The sequence below is a fragment of the Pteropus medius genome, unplaced genomic scaffold (assembly GCF_902729225.1).
Source record: "Pteropus medius unplaced genomic scaffold, Ma_sr-lr_union100, whole genome shotgun sequence".
In the NCBI taxonomy this organism is placed as follows: domain Eukaryota; kingdom Metazoa; phylum Chordata; class Mammalia; order Chiroptera; family Pteropodidae; genus Pteropus; species Pteropus medius.
Window position 1 is genome coordinate 485,011 of NW_024353789.1, and position 24,653 is coordinate 509,663.

The following is a 24,653-nucleotide window of genomic DNA, read 5'->3' on the forward strand; positions in this document are numbered from 1 at the left end:
CTGTGGAGGTCAGTGTCATTGATTTGGTTCCCAGGTTGCTCAGTCCTCATCATGCTGGGCCACCTCTTGGGGTGTCAGTGGCCACCTCAGCTCCCTCTTGTGCCTCCTGTCACCCCTTTTCAGGGAACCAGAGTGTGTCTCAGGTACAGAACATCACTCAAGCATAGGTAAACAGCTCTGTATTCACACTCTTATTTATTCCCCAAGGCAGTCCTGCCTTCCAGATGATACCTAAGGCTCAGAGAGGTAAAGTAACTTGCCCAAGTTTCACACAGCACACGACAGAGTCCAGATTTGAACCAAGACTGGTCAGACTTCAATGGCTCTTTCCTGCACCATGAGTTAGTTTCAGATCATCTGCCCCTCAAAAACACGTAACCTGTAACCCTCCTACCATGGAGAAAGTAAGAGTCACTGAGTCTTTGCGATAGGAGCAGAGTGGAGAGCAAACTTCATCCATGGCAGGTAACTGTTGTCCCTGGCAGAAGTGGTAGGCTTCCTTCTGGGAGGAGTGGGATCCAAACTGAGCTCCGAGGGAAGTGCCCACACTGAGCCAGGCCCCTGTTGACTCCAGGCCAGGGCCCTCGAGCTCAAGCTCGGAGGGGTCACACCCGACTCAGCAGTCTCTGCGACCTTCTGACACCCTGACACCCAGGCCTTTTCCTGCAAGTGCAGCAAACAGTTTTTGTCCAAGTGTCAACTCTGACGGATTGGTCGTGGCTGCCTAGAAAAATGGGCAAAGGAGGATGGTCGGGCTCAGCAAGGAGAGAGGTACCAGTTGGCAGCGTCGGTGTCGTGTAGGCATGACACAAACATACCGCTTCTGAGAATTTCTTTCCAGCCTGTTTCGCCTCCTAGAATATTGAACCCCATCCCTCCCTCACTGCACAGTATCATAAGGACAATTCTTGAGTGAGTGAAGTTCATCAGGGTATGCAGATGTCAATCACATGGAAGAAGGGTCCCCAGGCAGGAGGGGCTCAGGAGGTAGGAGCGTGCTCTGCCCCCCAGGGGTCTAGGCATGGGATGTGGACTGAGGGTCTAGCGAGAGTTGCTGGAGGCTGGACTGACGTGTCCAGGCAGGCAGGACTCCCTCTCTGCTCCGCTTGGGGAACCCACAGGGCAGGGGCAAGACAGAAGGCTCTTCAGCAAGACTTGCCAGATTTCTCATGGCTCAGCCTGCCCTCAGGCACACTAGGGGACCAAAGCCCCCTCCAATGTCCATATCATGGCTTTAGGGACAAAGAAGCAGGGTGGTGGCAGGAGGAGTAGGGTAGAGCCTAATGAAAGGGAGGCTCTGCTCACAGTGGCCACCCCCCACCCTTACCGCTGTTCTCCCCAGCTCACTGCTGACCCCTACAGGGTGGCCGGACAGGGCAGAGGAGTGAGCCACCATAGAGGATTGGGCTAGACTTTGTACACACAGGCATGGTTTCCTGCCCTAAGAACACTATGAACCTGGCCTTGTCCTCCCAAAGTACATGCCCACAGTGGCAGGAAGGAAGTTCCAAAGCCTGGCCATGAACAAGACCTTGAAGCTCTTGGAGAAGTCAGACATCAACAGGAAATCCTGTGACTCTGGGCTTGGAATTCCCCCACTTAAAGGGCCCAGAAAACAAGGCACAAGAAAGATCAAGTGTAGCCTCAGGCTTTCATATTGCTCCTTAACCCAGATGTCTGGGCCCAACCAAGTGAACATACAGCATACCGAATCTCTGTCTACCCTTCCAGAGTCCCTGTTTCTGCCCCAGGGCTGACGAACTACACCTTCACATTGTCACCATATCCCTCTACCTAGAGGTGCTGGCCCTTAACTTGTCTATGTCTTGTTCCCTGCATGGGTTCCCTGGGCATTTCGGGTCAAGGATATTGCCATCTGTGCCTACATACCTCACACAAGCCCTGGGACAGGCAGGTGGGCTGTGGGGTGACCACCTACCTCCTGCACCCACTGGCTGTCCCAGCCCAAGTCTCAAGCATTAGCACCCCTAACAGCACTTCTGTGGCCACTTCCCCACACCACCCTGCTCAGGAACAGACAACACTCCAACCCACTGGCCAAAAACAGAGAGATGAACAGATGTGCAAATGTGCCCAACAATTGAACCACAGCAGCATCAGAGAAAATGCCAGCTCTTTCCTGTGGGGGATGCAGTGAGACAAGTGGGGACTCTGGGCTCATCCCACGTTTCAAATCCTGATAGCCCCAACCACCTGCTGTAGGACCAGGAAAAAGGCACCAGCTTCTCTGGGCTTCATTTCCTCATCTGCAGAGAGGTGCACCAGAGAAACAGTAACCACCTCACAGAGCCCAAGTGAAGAATTCATGCTATACAGTGTGTGGAACACAGGACCCCAATGGGGTAAGTGCCAGACAAAGAGAGCTGTTGTTTTCCACAACTCCGGGAGCCTTCCAGAGTCCCTTCATCCCCGCCCAGCCTGGGAGAAGGCCTGCAGTCTGCCTGCACTCCTTTTGAGAGGTCAAAGGGTAGGAGACATGGACATTCCATGTCCTCCTTCACACATTCCGACCAAGAACAGGGAGCACAGAGTCTGCCCAATTATCCCCCAGGGAGACACCAGCAATTGCTCCAAATGGACAATGTGCATATGCTGTCGACGGTATGCCCTGCTGTCTGGAAGCCAAACCCCGGAGCCTGGGGAGAGCACACCATCATGTACCCCTTCTCCAACCCTGCCGGCACCCCCAAATGCTCTCAATCTTGACAGCCAACACAAACCAATGTGTGGGCTTGTCTAAAATGTCACTGAGTGACAAGATGTCACTGAGCTTTACAATGATTTTTAGCCTGGGGTAGGGTGGGAGGGAGCCCTCCTTGAGCCAGGTCTTCGTGAGGGGAGATTGCTGGTTTCAGATAATAAAATCGAAGCACAGAGCAACTTGCTGAGGGTCACACAGGATTGGACCCAAGTTCTTGCCTGTCCCTTCAACTCCCAGTGGCCTCAGACAGGCATGGTCATTCAAGACTGTTTTTTGAACAATTCTGGACCTTCCCCCACTCCAGCCTCCATCGACTTGAGCCTAGACAGACAGTGTGAGGGGCTTGGGAACAGGCAGCGCCAGCTACAGGGGCCTGTTCACACTCGAGGATGAGTCAGTAGTACTGAAGCCATGTCAGCCTGGGCAGTAGCTCACCCAACGCGTGTGCTCTACGGCCAGGCAGACCAGACTGCAGCCCTGGCTCAGACACTCTGGGGCTGCGTGGCCCACAGAATACTCTCTGAACCTCGGCTTCATCATCTGTGAAATGAGCCAGCAACAGCTACTTCCAGGATTGTTAGAAGGGTCAAGTGAGGTAACACCTGCAAGTACAGACCATAACTGCTCCCTAACTAGCAGACAGCAGCCTTCCTTCCCTCCTTCATCCAACAGATCTTTACTAAGCAGCTGCAATTTGCCAGGCACTGTTCCAGATGTGGGGAGAGGGGGAATCCCACTCAGCACGGCCTCTAAAGCTCAACTGGAAGCTGCACCAGTAACCACTGCGTGGGCCTCCCTTATGAAGCTAGTCAGAGGTCAGCGGCAGAGGTTGCCCAGCTGCATGCAGTAAACAGGAATCTACACAAAGCCAGCCCTACATCCAGCCTTGGGGATACTAGAAAATCAACATGCTGCCTTGGACTGCTACCCATGAAGCATTTACACCATCAGAAACATATTCCAAATCTGTACAGAGCCTGTCAGAAATTATGAAGATTTTCCTGAAGCCCTAGCAGAACCTCTTTGCTCTAGCAGGTCAATTTACTTTTAAATGGGTGCATTTTAAACATGTCACGCTGACGACAGAGAGCTGGGGGAGGGCACGAGGCAGAAGTTCACAGAAAAATTAAGTCAAGTAACTTATAAACATGCACATGCAGCATAAGCTCTCCTGAGGCTGGCTTTCATCATCATGCCGTGTACCCTCCTTGCATCTCGGCCATGTTCCCTGCTGCATCCACACTGTGCAGCTGCTTTCTAGCATTGCCTCTGGCCTTTGATGCCCCAGTTGCCCACCCCACTGCACCATGGCTCACCCACAGACGCCCAGGGTATTCCAGAAGCACAAAGTGAGGGTTCCCGTCCACTCAGATGAGTTATTGGACCTGCTGAGGTTCAGGTTCCCCACTGAGCAGCAAGTTAGTCCAATCCCATTCCTGGTTTGTGCTGGGCCTGCAGTGCCGGTGCAGGTACAAGCCCACATGCAAGTTGTACCCCACACTGCCACTCTGCAGCCTCTGTTCCCTGCTCCCCTCCCCCATTTTTGCTCCATTTTTAGTCCCAGACAATTTGGATGGCTCAGTCCTCATCACCGTTCCGGGGGGATTGTCCTGACCACGGGCATATGTGAGTGTAGAGCAGGCTGCACGTTCACTGAGCCCCTGGGCTCTCCAGGTCTTTCCTCCAGGTCCCCCACCTCAATGACTGCTGCTGTCACCTCCCCAGCACCCCTTCCTCCCAACTGTAGCATCCTCTCCCACAGTTCCTCCCACACCTCCTTTTCTGGGGACCCTACCTGTCACTTTGATGCAGATGAACCCCAGCTCACAGCCCCCCTTGCTCTCCCCTACCTTTTACATGATGCTTCTACCCAGTTGACCCCTGGGGATGACGAACTCCACATGTCCAGGAGGCCTCCACACCCCAGCCTTAGTTCCACCGCCATCTGCGTGTCCCTTCCCCCTCCCCTCCAGGTTAATTCATCCTCATTGGTCCCCCAAGGTCCACCCAGAATCCCAGAGGCTCCCCTCCCATCCCAAGGGGAGGTTGTCTATACTGGCAGTTCTCCATAGGATAAAGCAGTTCAGGCTTTAAAGTCAGCCCAACCTGGGTTCAAATCACAGCTTAGCCATTTTTTGGATGAGTGATGCCTAGCAGGTTGGCCATTCATTTTGCTTATCTATAAATGGCAATAAAATGATCCCAGTCTGAAAGAAGTAATGGGGTACATAGGATACCTAATCCCGAACACCACATCCTCAGTGTCCTGTCCTAGAATGTTGATCACAGATGACATCAAACCCAGCTAGATTAAGTTGCGCTTTCCCCGACCCTTGTCGCCAAACTAGGCGCGGGACCCTTCCCCATTGGAAGGGCCCAGCAGGGTGTCAGAGGAAAGGCCTGCAGCTGCAGCTTTCCGGACATTGTCCCTGCCACCTACCGGGGAGTGGAGGGCGGTAGACTCTGGCGGTGCTGGCGCCGCCGGTACAGCCCCGAAGCAGCGAGCGTGCCCAGCGGGGCAGACATGGCAGCTCCTCCTGGCGGCGGGGGCGGCGCTCGGACAGGGGCCTCAGACCCCAGCCTCGGGGTGCAGATGCGGCAGAAGCGGCCGCCTTGGCCAGAAACCACAAGGAGGCAGGCGTGCAAGGCGGCCTGTCCCCCCACTCCTCCGTACTCACGTTACACACTGCGGTCTCCAAAGGGCAGCAGAATCAACAAATAGAAAGGATATTGTTCCCGCCCTGGGGGCAGCACAGTGAAAGCGGAGGCTGGCGGGGCTGGGTTCAGGCTGGGGAGGGGACTCACTGAAAAGATCCTAAATAGTACTGAGGTGAGAGCACTAGAGATAGGGCAGGAGGCTTACATGTCCCAGGCTGCCAGGAACCTGCAAGGAAACCCTAAGCCCCGTCCCTGGTCATGCTGATGATGGCAGTCACCTAAGGATGGTACAGTACTGACTGACCCAAGCAGTTTAGGAATCCTGCCCTGACTGTTCCCTGAGATCCTGCGGCCACAAATGCCATCCAGGAGACCCAGACCAGGGAAGCCCCTGTCCCCGGATCTGGCCAATAAATAGTCAAACACCCTCAAAGATGTCCGTGCTGTCAAAATTCAGACGGCAGGCAATTCCCCCAGCTTGCCAGAAAAAGCAGAAGCAGCAGGATCTGATGGAAGACCACCAGGAGAGTGCCATTTCCATGCACTTTTACCTAAAGAAGTTGTCAAGGCTGCTGTAATCCAAGCGCAAACACCAAGGTCAGCATTGCCGAGCAGTCACCATGGTCAACAACAAAACAAGGATCCAGAGCACTCACAGAAATCTTTAACAGCAATTCCATTTCCCTGAAAAACCTTTCTAGTAAGATCAGGAAATGTGAACCGTATCTTCCTCCGCCTTCCAAAAGAAAGAGACAGTAGCCATCATTCTGGACAACAGGGTGCTGGTCTCCCTACACGCAGGCAGGGTCAAGTTTGGAGGGGATCTGTTGGCAGTCATATAGGGGCCCACTCATTGAGCAACACACCTCATCCCAAATCTAAGCATGAAGAAGTATTTATTAACCACCCTGAGATGAGCCCCCAAACAGTCACATGACTACAAGCATTGGGTGCAATATAATTTGTAAATGCAGGTCAATTCCAAAGGTACCAAACACTGATCAATTCAACAAATATTTTCTTAAAGGTGACCCCAGGGGCTAAAGAGAATAGAGAGGCTGAGCCTGGAGGAGCCAACAAATAGAAGGATTATCTCCCACTCTCTGATGTAGACAGCTGAATGCTTAAGAAAGCTTATGTAGAAAGTTTTGTTACAGCAGCTTCAAGTCCATGTCCTTGGGCCAGGGCAACTCTTACCAGTCCCCACTGAGCCCCTCCCATGTGGAAATCCCAAACTCTAGAACCCAGAACTCTCCCCCAGAGCCGCAGTTTCATTTGAGGAGGGAACACTGCAGATAGACCTGGGAAGGCGGCTATAGTCACAAGTGTTACATTATCATTTGTAAGGGAAGTTCAAGTCCAAGGTTATCAAGCACTAATCAAATCGATAAATATTTACTATAAAAGGGAACACCAAAGGCTAGACATTGAGAAAGGCTTTCAGTCTGATTGAGCCCAAATCCAAAATCTCTGTACAGCCTTGACCCCCACCCTAAATTCTGCAGCCTGTCTTGCAGGGGTCAGGTTAGGGGCGATGCTAGGCTCCCCAGCCTGAACTCTGGCTTCAGAGGACACAGTTGAAAAAACACCATAAGAGTGACGGCAGCAAAAACGGCAGAGTGAGAAGCTCTGAAAGTTTGTTCCTCCATAAAAGCAATGAAAAAACTAGCAAAAATTGTCAGAATCTACTTTTTTCAGAACTCTGTAAATTAACCAAAGGCTTGCAGTAACCCAGGGAGCATTGGTCAAGAAAAACTATTGAATCTTGGTAATAACAGTGAACTTTGTGGTGTTTCAACTTATCCTAGTCTCTAATGCCTGCTCCCTGACTCGATAGCTGCATTAAAAAATAACAACCCACATCAGACTGCCATAAAGAATAACTGTAGGAAGTATCTTCGTGGTGTAGACAAAGAGACTGAGGGTCTGATGTTGTTAAAGGCAAAAAGCATGCGGAGGCAGCAAATGCTCACAGGCCCTGGTGAAGTTCCAGTGCAAGGCAGTAAATATGCAACAGACCATAACAATTACAGACACTATCCACGTCGCAGGAGTCCTCCATGCAATGACCAGCAGAATTACTGGAATCATGAGAGTGGGTAAAAGAATGTGGGATCGCCGAGTGCTCCCAAAGGCTCGGCCCAACAGCGCTGGCCTTACCTCAGGCGACAGTTCCCACCTTACTACATGCAGAGACTCCATGGGTGTCAACCATAGTATCCCAGTCCTCCTGTGCAGGGAGAAGTGATGGAGAGTGCTGAGGGTGCAGGAGAACAATGTAGACCAGTGAAAGAGAATATGTATCGGGGCTATAGACCATGATTCTGCAGGGGCCTACTTCACCAAAGACAGTCTAAAGAGGACGGAAATGAAGATAAGGAAAATTAAAGAGATGAAACCCAAAGTCAGCAGCCACCTCTCCGTTGGTACCACCATAACTTCAATTACTCATGAAGATGCCCAGAAAACCCTAAACCACAAGATGGCAAAGAGACAAAAGCAGCAGATCCACCAACTGAGAAACCGACAGCTTCTAAGGCTGAGCCACATGGGGTTGAGTCAATGCTGGCTTACCATCTCTACCATCATCCAGTTCAGTCATCTAGCAAGAGGAAATGAATATGAAATGAACAAAAGATTGGAGCTAAAGACTTTCCGTGCTTGCTTTTTGCCTGTTGAGCAGATAACCAGAACTGTCTGCATTATCTATGCAGCATTGGGTTTTTATTATTTATACCTAAAGATGTCTCTTTTTGGTAATGACAAACATATTTTTTTAAAAGTCTGGTTTTCCTCAATATACCATTAAAGGTTTTTCAATTGTTTCATATCTGGTCAAATGGAGATTTTTAAGAATTTCATTTTTAATTTGTAATAAAAGTTTACAACTTAATTTTTTCAAACAAGTCAACAAACTGTAAGCACTGTTAATAAAGGTCTTAAATAATAAAATTTTTTTAAAAAGGACTCCTTATGTTTAATTGGGCTCAAATTCATAACAAAAGTCTATCATTCATTGTTTATAAAGGTCCCTCGCACACACTGCACATCAGGAAAAGGCCACAAACTGAGCTGCCAGCTTCCTGTCTGTGTCTACCCTTATAAGAAAGCTCCTAGGATAAAAATTTCACCAGTGGGCTGAAGAAGACCTACCCCATTCAATCAGAGTTGATCAACGATATTTTCATTACATCTTTGCTAACCAATCAAAACCTGTGGAATTGACCAATCAGGACGGTGCTCTTTGGACCATGTGGATTCTTCATTTGTACAAAAATGGGCCAATGTGGCGGGGGGTGAGGGGTGGGGGGGGGTGGCTTGTCTCTATATAAGCCAGCGTCCCCTCTGTCTCAGTGGAATGCCTTGGCTGCATTTCTACAGAGCTGTAACACCCAAGCCACCTCGCCCAAGCTGTTTCACAATCGAGCTGTATCACAATTGAGATGTTTTACAATTAAGCTGTTTTAACAGAAAAAAAGTCTCTCCTGTGCTGCACCCCAATTGTGGACTCTTGTTTGGCATTGAACTGTAACAGAACACTTCAGTTGATACCAGTAATGAGGGAGCAGACAGACCTGGAGCTCTTTCAAAGCTTCATTCCCAAAGAGAAGTTATTATTTAACCTGACCTAGTTGTCCCAAGAGACCCTACTGGAAAGGCTTGTCTTCATGTGACCTTACACACACCCGGTGCTAAAAGCCTCTCTTGGGGAATGTTTTTCAAATGTATTATTATCATACATAGCTGCCTATGATATTAAAGCTGGAACTGCCACAGACAATGGCTAATAGCTGGGGCAACAAAAGACTAACCAAAAAGCTTAAAAAGAAAAACTGAGAAATGAGATGTCCTTGAAGGCTTTGAAAAGAGCTGACATATTCCTGGGAATCTAGAAAACTATGCAAATGCCCAGGGCTGTGTGCATGCTCAGAAAAGACCTGAGAAGGTCCTAAGATCTGACATCTGACTGACCCTTAGGCTATGTGCAAGCAGGAAATAAAAGCTAAGACAGGGTTGTAAGCTGCCTGGTTGAATGCTGAAGGTGTGCCCCAACACGCACTCAGTGCTCTCAGCAAAGGTTGACAGACTTACTGGTTTCAGGCATTCAAAGACATCTCTGACCAATGATTAGCTGGCCATTAAACTAATTGAGCACAGACTTTAGTGGCCATCAATGACAGAGATACAAACTTTACAGAATTAGTTCAGAAAAGTCACTAAACAAACAAAACAACAAGCGGCAACCACAAATCCCGGGGAGTGGTGAGAATCTGATTTCCAGAGTTGCCATATTATATTACTTGAAATGTCCAGTTTTCAGCAAAAATTATGACATGTAAAGAAATAAAAAAAGTATGACCACTACGCAGAAAAAAAAAGAGCAAGCAGCAGAAATTGTCCTTGATGAAGCCCAGATGTTAAGACTTACTAGACAGACTTTAAATCATCTATTTAAAATATGTTCAAATAACTATAGTAAACTATGTCTAAAGAACTAAAGGAATGTGTGAGAACAATGTCTCAACAAATGAAGAATATTAATAAAGACACAGAAATTATGAAATGGGACCAAATAGAAATTCTGGAGCTGAAAAGAAATACTAAAGAGAGTCCTTCGTGATGAAATGAAAGGACGCTAGACAATAATTTGAATCCATATGAAAAAATAAAGAGCAGTAAAGTATATTTTACATTTATATAGTAAAGGTAACTACATACACAAATATAAAAATCAGTATTAATGTATTTTTTGTTTGCAAATCTTTCTCTTCCATCTGATATAAAGACAACTGAATAATAAAATAATTTAACACAAAGGAAAGCAATAGTGTAGGAATTAAGAAACAAAAAAGACATAAGATATATTTTAAAAAGAGCAAATTGCAGATGTAAACCCTGTAGTGTTATCAGTAACTACATTAAATGTAAACGAATTTAACTCTCCAATTAAAAGTCAGATTTTAGCAGATGGGTTTTTTTTTTAAACATGATCTAACTATATCCTTTTAATAAAAGTATGTTTTTACTTCAGATTCAAAAACACAAATAGTTTGAAAGTAAAAGGATAGAAAAGATACACCATATAAACAGCAACCAAAAGAGAATTGGAGTGGCTATACTAATATCAAACAAAATAGACTTGAAGACGAAAAAATTATTATAAGAGCAAAAAAGGACATTTCATAATGATAAGAGTCAATCCTTCAAAGTAAATAACAAACAGAGCCCAAAATACCTGAAACAAAAATAGAACTGAGAAAAAAAAATAACAGTAATAGTTAGAGACATCAATACTCCACTTTCAATAATGGATAGACCATTATACAAAAATTAGGCAAGGGTACAGAAGACATGAACAATACTATAAACCATCCTGACCTAAAAGACATCTATAGAGTACTCCACCCAGCAATAGCAGAATATTTTTCTCAAGTATGCATGAAACTTTCTCCAGGACAGACCACATATTAGGCCATAAAACAAGCCTTTATAAATTTAAAAGGACTGAAATCATACAAAAAATACTGTTAGACCACAATGGAATAAAATTACAAATCAATAATAGAAGAAAATTTATCAAATTCACAAATTTGTGAATTTGCGTGAAAATTAAAAGAACACATTCCTAAAGAACCAATGAGTCAAAGAAGAAAACAAGGAAATTTAGAAAATACTTTGAGATGAATGAAATGAAAATACAACATACCCAAATTTATGGGATGCAGCTCAAACACTGCTCAGAGAGAAATTTATAGCTGTAAATGTCTACATTAAAAAAGATCTCAAATGAATAACTTGAGCTCCCTCCTTAAGGAACTAGAAACAGATGAGTAAACTAATCTCAAAGCAAGCATAATGGAGGAAATAATAAAGATCAGAGCAGAAATAAATGAAATAGAGATCAGAAAAAATAAACAAAACCAAAACTTGGTTCTTTGATAAGATAAATAAAACTAACAAACCTTTAGATAGACTGACACTAAAAAAGAGAGAATGCTCAAACGACTAAAATTGGGAATTAAAGAAGGGACTGAAGTTACAGAAATTTAAAGCATTGTAAAGGAATACTATGAACAACTGTATGCCAGCAAATTAAATAATCTAGCTGAAATGGACAAATACCTAGAAAGATACAAACTATCAAAATTGACTCAAGAAGAAATATAAAATCCAAATAGACCAATATTAAGTAAAGAGACTATGCAGTAATCAAAAAACTTCCACAAAAAGGGCCTAGTACCAGATGGTTTTCTTAGTGAATTCTACCAAATGATTAAGTAGAATTAATACCAATCCTTCACAAAAACCTTCCAAAAAATCAAACAGGAGTGAACACTTCACAACTAATTTAACAAGGCCAGTATTATCTGGACACCAAAACCACACAAAGATATCATTAGAAAACTACAGATCAATATCCCTTATGAATATACACGCACATCTTCTCAACAAAACTGAATCTAGTGGCCCCTTTAAGAGGCATCTGCCGCTGCCGCTGCCACTGCCGCAGCCTGTCTCACTCAGCTGCTCGAGACTGAGACCGGCAGCCCCCGCGTCTTCGCCCCGTCCTACCTTCCGTCGTTGCAGGGAGATTTCTTAGTTCTCTCCCTAGGTTTTTTCTTTAGCATTTTCTACATATAAGAGTATGTAATATGCAACCAGAGATAGTTTTACTTCTTGCTTTCTGATCTGGATGCCTTTTATTTCCGTTTTTTCCCTCCCTGCCTAATTGTCCTAGCTAGAGCCTCCAGAGCAATGTTGGAAAGAAATGGCAAGTCTGGACATCCTTGTCTTGTTCCTGAACTTAAAGAGACTGCTTACAGCTTTTACCATAAGTGTGATGTTAATACTGGGTTTTTATCAGGTTAAAGAAGTTCTCTTCTAGTCTTACTTTTTTGAATGTTTTTTGTTTTCTTTATCATGAAAAAGTTAGATTTTGTCAAGTATGTTCTCTGCATTTCATATGGTATTTTCTCTTTATTCTATTGATATGGTATATTACATCGATTTTTGGATATTCAACCAATTTCATATTCCTGGGTTAAGTCCCGTGTGACCATGATATATAATACTTTCTTTTTTTGGCTGCCAGATTCAGTTTTGTTGAGAATGTATGCATCAATGAGAGGATTTTTGCAGTGATGGACCTGCTTGCTCTGAGCACCAATGCCCAGTTGGCTGCATGCAGCGGGCAACAGGGACTTACAATGGGACATTGTCGGAGTGAGGGTCGAGGCAAGACTCGCTCTGTACAGAAGTGCCAGTGATACCCATTGTTACTCTGTTGAGCCCTCCCCCTTCCCAGTGTGAGGACACAGCGCTGCCATAGCCAGGACACCATCAAACTGGATAACAGAGGTCACTCCGCCCAGAGGATTCCCTGAAACCCCGCCTCCCCCAACTCACAAGCCCACCCAAGCCACATCCAGGTGTATTCTCACCAAGTCAGGTGCCTGAGGAAACTATAAGCACAGCGTCTGTGGATTGCTTGCTGAATCTTAACAGGTGGCCCCAAAGGGGCACAGCTTGGGCTAATAAGACCAGGAGACCTAGGAGCTTTGCTTAGTACATAGAAACAGACACAGAAAGGCAGCCAAAATGGGAAGAAGCAGAAACCACATGAGAGAACAGAACAGATCCAGAAATAATGGAGTCAAGCAATCTAACAGATGCAGAGTTCAAAACACTGGTTATAATGATGCTCAATGAACTTGGATAAATTCAGTGAGAACTTCAACAAAGAGATAAAAAAACATAAAAATGGAAATGGAAATTATAAAAGAGAACCAGTCAGAAATGAAGAACACATTATCTGAGATGAGAAGTATATTAAATGAAATAAACAAAGTGAATAAAGAAGAGGATCAAATGACCTATATAGAGGATGAGGAAGCCAAGGACACCAAATCAAAATGCAAAAAAAAAAGAAAAAAAAATGCAGCCAAGACTATAATAATAATTTAAGGAGCCTATGGGACACTATTAAAGGTAAAAATATCCATGTCATAGGGATAACTGAAGGAAAACAAGATGTTGAAGAGCTATATGAAGAAATAATGATGAAAAACTTCCCTCATTTGGTGAAGGAAATAGACATACAACCTCAGGAAGCTCAGAGATTCCCAAAAACCAGGAACCCAAAGAGGCCCACACCAACACGCATCATAATTAAAATGCTAAAAGTTATATACAAAGAAAGAACATTAAAAGCAGCAAGTGAAAAGCAGTTACCTACAAGGCAGCACCCATAACACTGGCAGCTGATTTCTCAAAAGAAACTATGCAAGACAGAAGAGTTTGGCATAAAATATTCAATGTGATGAAAACCAAGGATCTACAACCAAGAATACTTTATCCAGCAAAGCTATCGTTTAGAGTTGAAGGACAGATAAAGAGCTTTCCAGACAAAAATAAGCTAAAGGAATTTATCATCACTAAGCCAGTATTACAGGAATTGTTGGAGGGACTTCTTTAAGACAAATATATATATATATGTATCAAAAACAGGAATAAAGAATGGTAACAACTACATTCCTAACAACAAGTACCTCAAGTGGAAAACAGTTAAGTGCTCCAACCGAAAGATAGAGTGACTGAATGGATAAGAAAACAAGACCTCTATAGATGCTGCCTACAAGAGACTCACTTCAAATTAAAAGCCACACACAGACTAAAAGAAAAGGGATGGAAAAATATATTGCCTTGATGGACCTAGAGGGCATTGAGCTGAATTAAATGGGTCGAATAGAGAAAGACAAATATCGCATGATTTCACGTACATGTGGAATCTAAAGAACAAAATCAACTTCCAAAACAACAAAAGCAGAAATAAACTCATAGATACAGAGAATATTTAGAGGGATAGTAGATGGGAGGGGCTTGGAGAGGAAGGCAAAGGGATCAAGAGGTACAAATGGATAGCTGCAGAATAAACATGGAGATGTAGTGTGTAGCATGTGGAGATGTAGAGTGGTTAATAATGTAATAAATATGTAAGGGGAAAGTGGGGTACTAGATTTAGTGGGGTGATCACTTTGTGAGTTATGTGGATCTCTGATCAATATGCTATACAATTGAAACTGGTATATTATTGTATGCCAACTATAATTGAAAAAAACTCATTGAATTGTACAATGTAAATACAAGCAACTAATTGTCTATTTTATTTCACTAAAGACGAAAAAAAAAAAACTGACTCACAATGGATTGAAAACCTAAATGTAGAAGTTAAAATTATAAAACTCCTAGAAGAAAATGGTATACCTTTTCATGACCTTGGATTAGGTAACAGTTTCCTAGATATGACACCAAAAACTCAAGCAATCAAAGAATAGATAAATTGGACTTTCATGAAAGTTTTAAACTTTTCTCCATTAAAAGACACTATTAAAAAGTTAAAAGACAAGCCACAGATAGGAGAAAATAAGTGTCTACTATCTAAAATACATGAAGAACTCTTACAATCCAACAATAAAAAGACAACCCAATTTTTAAATGGGCACAGAATTTGAATAGACATTTCTCAAAAGAAGGAATACAAGTCAACAACAGGCAGATGGAAAGATGCTCAACATCACAGTCATTAGAGAAATGAAAAGCAAAACCACAATGTGATACCACTTCACACCCACAGACACAGACAATAATAATAGTTATTATTATTATAGGGATATAAGAAAATTGAAACCCTTATACATTCCTGGTGGGAATGTAAAAATGTAGTTACTTGGAAAACAGCTTGGTAATTCCTCAAAACGTTTGACATAGAGTTACCATATAATCCACAAATTACACTCCTAAGTATATGTTCAAGAGAGCAGAAAATCTATGTAGAAATGTTCATAGCAACATTTTTCATGTGGAAATAATGTAAATGTCCACCACAGACGAACACATAGACAAAACGTGGTATATCCATACAATGAAATATTATTTGGCCAAAAAAAAAGAAATACAGCACTATGTATTCATGTTACAACATAAATGAACCTTAAAAACATTATGCTAAATGAAAGAAGCCAGGCAAAAAAGGCATGGTTCCATTTATATGAAATGTATAGAACAGGTAAATCTGTAGAGACAGAAATCAATTAGTGGTCGTTGGGGCTGGGGAAGGAGGAACTGAGATTGACTGCACATAGCTGCAGAGTTTCTTCTGGGGGTGATGAAAATGTTCTAGCTTTTTCATGGTGATGATTGCGCAACCTGGTGAATACACCTAAAACCACTAAATTGTACACACAGCGAATTTTGTGGTATGTGAATTATATCTCAGAGTTTTAAAAAGCACACAAATAGTGATGAATGCACCTACGGAGCTTACTAGAGGCATGGACAAAAGCCAGGGCAGCTGTCAGCAAGTGCTGAGGTGGGGCTGCCTCCCTGTGGCGGAGTGGTGAGTGTCATCCCCAGGGCAGCCAGTGACACCCCACAAATGGCCTGTCCATCAGAGCCTGCTCCACTGCATGACTGGATGTCACTGGAAGGCTGAAGACAACTTAGCCAGGTCTCTTAGTATGCCTCAGACAAATGACATAGTCCATCCTTCTTACCCTATAGGAATTTGATTTTGAATCATTATATTTTCTTAGTTTAAACTTCAAGTGTCACTGTGGACACAGATTTGGTTTTACATACATACCTATGTTCTATCATCTCATCTTAGTGAGATAGATACGGTCATCTCATGTTAAATATCTCATTAAGATATTCATCTTATTAGGTCATCTCACATAGTCATCATCGGAATTTACAAGATTCAAATAAACAGAACAAGGAGGAAAGTTAAGGTGCCTCCCCTGCCCCTCCCCACAAACTAGAAACGACCTAGGAAGGGTCATCTATGAATCAGCACTTAATAGACGGAGCAGAGAGAAGAAATATTGATTGAGAGGCAGGACAGCCACTGTGCATGGAAAGCCTGATCCCTCTTCACAATTGCACTGTGCCTGCACCCTCTTGCACCAGCTCATGAGTGTTGGTTGTTAAATTTGCAGGAATTTACGTCAGGTTGGTAGCCTGGTGTGTGTCAAGGTGGGAGTATTTACAGCATGGAATTGGACATGCTACAAATCAGGCCCTCCATCCCCCGTTGCACTCCACTGGCTGGTCAGAGGCAGGAGTCAATACTAGAAACAGAAGAAAAAGGAGCTGAGGGGCAGGGGTGATGCTCAGCCTGGCCAGCCTGGGGATCAGAGCTCAGTTCTGCATCACTTGTCCTCTGCTTCACACTTTGCTTAAAACCTTGACTCCATCACGTCCCCATGTGCCGTCCTGACGGCTCTGGTTGTCATCCTACATGCCCCTTGGCAGGCTCCTCTACCAAGGTGTCCACTGGGCACACTCCTGGAGTGACTGAGAGCACCGTGGTGGTGGAGAGGAGTGCCACTGACAGGCTGGGTCTCTGGGCAGGAGGGATAACCTGTGTGGGCCTTAATATCCTCCCTGTAGAACAGTGGTGATGCCAAAGGTCCTTTCAGCTGGGACAAAAATTAAGGTGTTTTGAAGGTCCAAAGTTACTGGGCTGCTGGCCAGGGATAAGCTCCTCTTCCCACAGCGTGCCCCTCCCTAAACAAATACACCCAGGCCTGAGGCCTCATTCACCCTTCTGTCTCAGCTCAGCCCTCACCCAGCTTCAGACCCTCTTATCCAAATGCCTCTTAGTGTTTTCCTTAGACTCGCCACAGGTTTCAAGTGCCTCATGCCCTCAACTAGCTCTGCATCCACTCCCACACCTACACCACGAACTGGGCATGACTCTTGGTCAATCCTGTCAATGCCACCTCCCAGATCCCTGAGCCCATCCCTCTCTGTCCCATGGCTGCTGTTGACTTAAGAATGTCCAAATCTGTAGAAAAATTTTATGAGTTTATTAGTTTATTTGAGCCAAACACAGAAAACACCTGGAAGGAAGATCTCAACAGACTGAGAAAAATGCTTCCCAGAATGAAAGTTGACAGTTTCTTTTATGCACTTCAAATTAAGGAACATAAGAAGATTACATGGTGAGAGAAAGCAAGATGGAGACTGGATTATCAGATCCACTCTCCTGAAGGTGGTTATACCTCCAAGGGGTCTGAAAAAGGCATTTCAAAGGTATATTAACCTAGATGCAGAAGAACAATGAACAGGGCTTGCTTAAAGTGAAGATAAACCTTTTACTAAAGAAGTTATAGGCCAGAGTGTGACTACCCACCATGACCTGCCCAGTTAGGAATCTATGATCAGATCACCCTGTGAGGTTTTCGTCCACACTGCCACGGAGCAGCCTCCCTCGCTGCTTGCCTCCTGACCCATCTCCCCATCTCTTCCTCAGCAGCCCTTTCTCTATATAGCACCCAGAGGTGAATTTCCAAAGTGTGTGGCTGTGCACATCACTTTAGATCACTTTAGTGGTTCCCCATTGCCCTCCCTCTGGTCTTGCCTACTCCACCTGTGCAGAGCTGGGATTTGATGCCGTTGGCAGGGAGAGCCCCCGAGGTGTGTGAGGTGTACAATGAGCGGGAGAGGGCTGTCTCCAAAGGTCAGCCTGGGTGCAGGCGGCCAGGGGAGATGTGGGGAGAACCAGGATTCAGGCATGAGAGCTGCTCTGCTGTCTTGTATAAGTGCAGTGGACAGGGCATGGTGGCTTAGAGCAGAGTGAAAATGAAACCCCACAGCTTTTAGGACAGGGACAACCTTGCCCAACCCACAGATTGGGTTGGTTATCCATTCCTCGGCCGGCCTGGCCCAATGCTTGTGTGTGGGGGGAAGCAAGCCAGTCCTGGCACAGACACTGCAAAGGAGGGCATAAACCTACACTCACAGACTGCTCGGAAAAACCGGTAAGTGGTAAAATACATCATGAGAAAAAAAAAAGAAATCCACCAAAATGTTCCTAATAACGTCTCTAGGGAATAGAACTGTGTGTTTTCTTTCTTTCTTTTGATGTTTCTGTTATCTTTCATGTTTCTGGGTTTTCTTAACTCTCTAAGATGAGACGTATTACTTTGAGAAGGAAAAAACTGACTTGGTGTTTGTTTTCCAAGGCTCACCCTGTGTCATTTGATGACCAGTATTTCTCAGGCTCAGAAAGCCTACTGGACCCCAGCCATAGCCAGGGCAGGCTGGCCCCTGCTCCCACCACCCACCTGCCTTCCCAACTTCTCTTGCTGGACTGTAAGCAGGCTGACCCGATGGCCTCCATGTCCGTGGAAGGCCCAAGGGACTCATGGGTGAGAGGACCCCTGCCAAGGGAACGCAGGTACTTATGGGTCTCTGATCTGCCTCCCTGCAGGGTGTCAGGGCAGAAGCTGGTAGCATGTGGCCCTGCCTTATTTGCTGTGCTTGAATAACCATCTCTCACACATCCCACCCCTACCTCAATACTGGTCTGTGCCACCCTTCATTCTGTTCCCAATTCACTCTCACTCTTTTATCCTCCAAAGCTCTTGGGGGTGGGGGGAGCAGGCAGCTGGCAGGGGGCGTTCTGTGGGGAATGGGAGGGCAGGAGCCTCACATGTACACTAGGAGGGCAAACATTGGCAGCTGGTTTTGTAAGCAGACCTGGGATGGGAGGATGAGGTGTGATAGCCTGCTGAAATGTGAAAGGGTTAAAGGATAATTAAAACCTGAAACTGGACAAAGGAAGTCTATACCTTAGGCCTAGTTTCTGGAACCCCTAACTACATTCTGTTAATCATAAAACTTGTAACGATGAGCTCAGACGCTAACTGCCAGTTTTAGCCTGTGTAACCCTGCTTGCTTGCGTGGCATGAAAAATAATCAATTGTATATAAGCTGAAAATTACTGTTTGGCCCATGAGAATACTGGCTATTGCCCATGGGAACATAGGCAATCACCCATAGGAACATAACATTCTAACAACAAGCTTTCTGCTTCTGTACTCCCCGCTTGCACACCTGACCAGTGGGTTGACAGGTAGTGAATAGGAGAGAAATAGACCTTTATGTTTAAGATAGAATGAAGAATGGGATTTAGGGCTTAAAAACCTTGTATCTCGGCATTTCGGGGCTGCTCCTTTGGAAGGACAGCCGCCGGCTAATAAACTGCCTCTATAATCAAAGCACTCAGGTTGAGTCTGGTTATTCCGGTCACAACAGAGGTAGTAGGCAACAAAATGCATCCAAAACACAAGACTGGCTAGGTGACAGGACACATGCTATTTTGGGTTCCTGGGGCTGCCCTAAGACTCTGAGCCACAGCCTTCATAGTGATCAGAGGCAGTGTGCCTCTGCAGGCTAGGTGACCACCCTGCATAGTACACAGGTTTGGGGCTCCATCCTGCCCTTTGTGGGTGCTCCCCATTCCTGGTCATTGCCTCTCTAAGCCCCGGCCCCCCGCCCGCCCCACAAAGCCACAGAGCCTCAGTTCATAAGCCCAAGGCGAGGGGTCATAAAGAAGATTCTCCTGCCAGGGTTGAGTCATGCTCTTGAACCCAGCCCTGTTTCAGAATGGTCAGCAGAGACCAACACTGGCCAGACACTGGTAAACATGTGACCAGCCTCATGACTCACTCAGCCTCTGTAGCCTCAGTTACTTCATCTGCGAAATGGCAACAAAGAGCCTGAGAGCGGAAGTTCCTGCCCCCTCCCCACTCTGTGCAGCCCCTGCTAGGGCACAGCTCTGGCTGGGCCCCCACACAGATCCTTTACCAATTTTAACATTTTTGCCACTCTGGGCTGACAGAGGAGACACGGCTTCGGAGGCGAGGCTTCCCCCAGGACTACACAGCTGGGGATCAGGGCAGCTGATGAAGCCCACAGTCTGGGTTTTAGCGCTTTGCCCTTTAGTTGGTGTAAGACCTTGGGCAAGTGCCCTGGCCCCTCTGAGCCATCTCTCAAAGGGAGGCTGTGAGGTGGGCAGGAGCTTCACCGGCCGCTGCCCCACGTCGGCAGGTGGCGGGGATACCCCTGTCCTGCCAAGAGCTTACGCCCAGGGAGCCAGCGAGGCTGAGGGGCTCAGCGGGGCGGGGTCTGTCCCGCCCAGACAGACGCCCTCCGTGGAGGGCGTGGATGGGGCCGTTACCTTCCTGTCATGGTGGCCGCACGCTGAGCCCGGTCGCCTCCGACTCCCCGAGCCACCGCCGCCGCCGCCACCACCGAGCGCACGCCGCAGGATCTGGACAGCAGGGCGCCGCCCAAAGAAGGCCAAGTGCGGCTCCGCCCGCCGCGCTGCGGGCTCGGGACGTGGGGGCTGGGCGGGGGACAGCCCGCGGGGGCGTGCGGGGGGCAGGCGCAGGCGAGGGTCGAGACGCGCGGGCGCGGGGGCGGGGAGGGCTTGCCGCAGGCCCAAACCCGGCTCTGGGAACGCGGAGCTCGGAGCGGGCGTGTGGGTCACGTCCTCCCTCGGGCTTCGCTCGCCACCTCCTGAATTCCCCGCATAGCTTTCCTTTTAAAGGGAATGAAGTTAAAATAAACGCCCCGCCCAGCGCTCCCCGCCACTGTCCCTGCTGGGAACGGGACACTTGCGGGGGAGAATGGGAATGACAGAGATACGAGGCTGAGACCACCGCCCCTGGCCTCCAAGCCCGGACTTTCCACTGCGGCCAGGGCAGGACAGGAGATCACATTCCTCAGACGTTTCTGGGCACCGACTTTCTCCTGGGGCGCTGGGTGCCCCCAGTCCACGCAGTCCACCGCCCACCCCAGAGAGGCCAAGTAGTGGGGTGTCCCTTTGAGTCTTGAGCTTGACTCTGCATACTTAGGTACCAGGTCAGTAACCCTGCCAGGGAATGACATTTCACCCAAATCCTTGAGCAAGGCCTTCACCTAGCAAAAGGAACCTTATGATGACAAAACCATACGCGGGTGGTGGGGTGGAGAATCACGTACTCCTTGTAAACAATAATATAAACGGAGCCACTTTAAATCCCGTAGGAACTCCTTTGTACCTCTTATGTAGAAAACCTTTGGAATGTTAAAAATAGGACAAAACAACCTTTGGAATGGGACTAAAGCAACCTTGTGTCTCAAAAAGCTGTTTGCAAAGATAATAAACTTATGATTACTGGACTGCAAATTAAAAACATTGTTTAGTACTAATGTCACCATGTTAGCTTATCTGCACCAATAGAAATGCCTTCTTTCTCTCTAAGTAATTATTCTCCTTCCCTTTCTCATAAATACCCGTTGCCTTTGTCTCCTAATAGGAAAACTATTTGGGCTTCTACCTGAATTAACACTTCACAAATAGCTATTCTTTGATCTCAGGTAAACATCTGTTTGCCTCACACTTTGAAAGACCTTTATTTTTAGGTTAACACTTTTCTATGGTAAAGCGCTAATTGACAAGCTAGAGAAAAGCCATTAAAGTGACCTGGTGATAGAAAACTATTTTGGGAATCTATTCTGAGAAAATTATTAAACAAAACAAAACTCTCACTCTACCTAAGGATGGTGGTATGGAGCTTGTGATTGGAAGCAGCTCAAATATCACACTGTGGGTGGGGCTAGAGCCAGGCAGCTTGATATGTTAACTGACTGAACACCATAGGACTTCTAGTCCTGGCAATAAACAAGGACTCTCCAGAAGTAACCCACAGATAAAGTAAACTAACAGTGGAGTTCGGAAAGCTGAGTTGACAGTAACATGCAGAGCAAGAGTTACATCTGCAGAAATAAGCTTGGAAAAGGCACTGGTTCCTAAGAAGCTCTTTATCTTAAAACTTACAGGGTTTGCAGTTGTTGGTTCTTTTTGCAATTGTGTCTTAGCTGTTTCTGATGGTTGATGAGGCATAAGGGATGTATGATTTCTTGGTTCATCCACTTGTTTAGGGAGACATACTTTCCACAATCGTGGATGCAGAGGAACAGGCGTGCTGGAAGCTGTGCACCAGGAATCTACTGCCTTGCTGGATGGTTAATCGAATATTGGGGTCCTGTGGGAACCAAAGAGGATGAAAAGTAGAAAGCAGAACAGCAAAGGAACCTGCTCTCTCCCTTGAGGGGGCCCAGGCTTGCCTTCTAGCCTTAAAGCCTCCCTTTGTATGGTTGCTGAGCACATGAGGATCTGCTTGTGGCCAAACCAGATTCCTCTGCTGCTCACCCATCTGCCCAGCCTGCCTTACTCCCGAGCCACAGGCATTCTCAGTTAGTGCTGGGTGGTGGCTGTGGGCATCTCTCAGCCTCTGGAGCCATGGGCCAGCCTCCTACTGCGCAGCAGAGGTCAGATTTGCAGAAAAGAGTTGACAATTGCCCAACAGTGGTCATTCATACATGCACCCACTCATCACCCATTCATTCGAGAGTATTTATGCTACACCAGCACTGGAAGTACAGCAGTGAACAAGAAGATGTAGACCATGGCCTCATCAAGTTTAGCTGGGGTGGGGAAGGTCAAGTAAACAAATACATAAACACGATTTTAGACAGAGACAAGTACTGCAAAGAAAAGGACAATGTGGAGGCTGCTTTAGAGTGAGGAGCAAAGAAGGCTTTGAAAGAGTGACATCTGAGCAAAAACCTGAACTGGGAAAAAGAGCCAGCAGAAAGAACAGCATGTGCAGTGGCCTTGAGGTGGGAATGAGCTTGGTGAAATCAAAGGTGAGAACAAAGGTGGTGTGTCTGGAGAACAGGGAGGTGGGGACATGGAAAATAAAAGGGAAGGTCCAGAGGCCAGAGCACCAGGGCCAAGGTAGAGTTTGGATTTCACCCTTAGAAAGGTAAGAGTCTAAACAAGCACAGACAACACTTTGACACCAACGTGGACGAATCTCAAATACGTTACTCTGAGTGAAAGAAGCCTTACTCAAAAAAGCACCTGCCCCACTTACATTAAGCTCTAGAACAGGAAAACTATGGTGGAAAAAATTCAGAATGGTGGCTACCTTGGGGTGGCAATAGGGGGGCAGGGATTTGCTGGGAAGGGGCATGAGGGAACTTTTGGGGGCGAATATTCTGTATCTTAATAGGGGTTTGGGTCACACAGGTATATGCATTTGTCAAAACTCGTGGAATATATGGGTTTGACATATACATTTCATTGAACATAAATTTTGCCTCAAAAGAAAAATAACTGTAAACAAATATTGTACTCTAGTTAATGACATGCATGCCCAAGTCCTGTAGAAAGGTACTGATGTCTGTAACTTACTTTGAACTACAATTTAAAAATCAAGATGGATTGATGGATAAGTAAAGGAATGGATAGATGAGTATAGTACAACAATTGTACAATACAGTACAACAATGGGAGAATCTAGGCGGTGAGTATCTGAGCATCATGGTAAAATTCTTTCAACTTTGCTGAATGTCTGACTTGGGTATTGATGGTGGGTGTGGGCATGATTACAAAGAGTCCAGATGACTCCCAGTTTCTCTTCCTTTGCTGCACAGTGGGCCTGTGGTGGATCAGGCGAGGATGTGTTACAGCTGAGTAGCCTTTTGCACAATCCAGGGGAAATGGCTGGTGGGGAGTGGACGTCAGGAGCAGGTCTATGGGAGTGAGAGGACCCGAACCCAGCTGGAAAGGTGAGGCAGGCTCCTGCAATTACCCACTCTCTGGAGCACCTCTCACTGTGCTTCATGCAAACAGTGCTCCCTGGAGTAGGGCACATAGCACCCTAGAGGGGAGAGTGGAGGTAACAGAGAATGGAGGCTGAGGATATTACAACTGCTTTGAGAAATCTTGCTTCCAAGAAATGAATAGTGGGTACTACATCCACCTCTGCACACCCACAGATAGAAAGACATTTGCTGTTTGCAAATAAATTTTTCTATTTTAAAATATGAGCATGCCCTGAGAATAGTGATCTGCTATTATACATACCATCTGAGCAGCACAAAGTGACCTTACTTCCTAGATCACCAAAGCAAAGTGAAAGGAGCTGGTGGAATCATGATCTACTAATTCTTTTCACACTTTAAGAACAAATGACAAGAGACTCAGAACTTTTTTATTCTACAAAGAACACAGAACCCTTCCTGAGAGTCTAGTCCACTTAAGGGCAGAGCTGGGCCAAGAGCTTCACAGCTTACAGTTCTTCTTCCTTTCCAAAGTTGTCCTAGCCTTGGACTTCGGAGAGGAAAATGCCGTTTCAGTCTCACCTCAGCTTTGGGACAGGCTTGCCTCAATGCACAGGTTTGGGGCAAGATGGCCTTGGAAAAAGCGTGGCTGAGGACAGCTCCCTCAATTCTGTTGTACCTCAGAGCATCATGGCCTTGTCATCCGATAAGAAACCACTTGTGCACAGTGACCACAGAGCTCGTCACCTGCAGGGCCTTCAGCCTCTCTCTGCCTCTAAGCACATCTTTCCTCCATGTGTGAGGTACC

The 24,653-nt window shown here is 46.0% G+C and overlaps 1 protein-coding gene and 1 pseudogene across 5 annotated transcripts in view; one reads left to right on the forward strand and one right to left on the reverse strand.

Annotated features, from left to right (window-relative positions):
• Nucleotides 1–22,203, reverse strand: part of LIMS2 (LIM zinc finger domain containing 2) — a 40,721-nt gene extending 18,518 nt beyond the window's left edge. Inside the window, exon 1 of one of the 5 annotated variants that reach the window (XM_039851285.1) lies at nt 22,053–22,203. In XM_039851285.1, the coding sequence (XP_039707219.1) occupies nt 22,053–22,144 (92 nt within the window). In that variant the 5' untranslated portion in view covers nt 22,145–22,203. Of the gene's footprint in view, nt 1–4,572; nt 4,659–5,162; nt 5,415–5,931; nt 6,251–20,408; nt 20,741–22,052 lie in introns of those variants that run through there. The other 4 variants (XM_039851287.1, XM_039851288.1, XM_039851286.1 and 1 more) reach the window with 4 other exon arrangements.
• Nucleotides 5,815–7,999, forward strand: LOC120593427 (Y-box-binding protein 1-like; annotated as a pseudogene).
• Nucleotides 22,204–24,653: the final 2,450 nt, after the last annotated feature.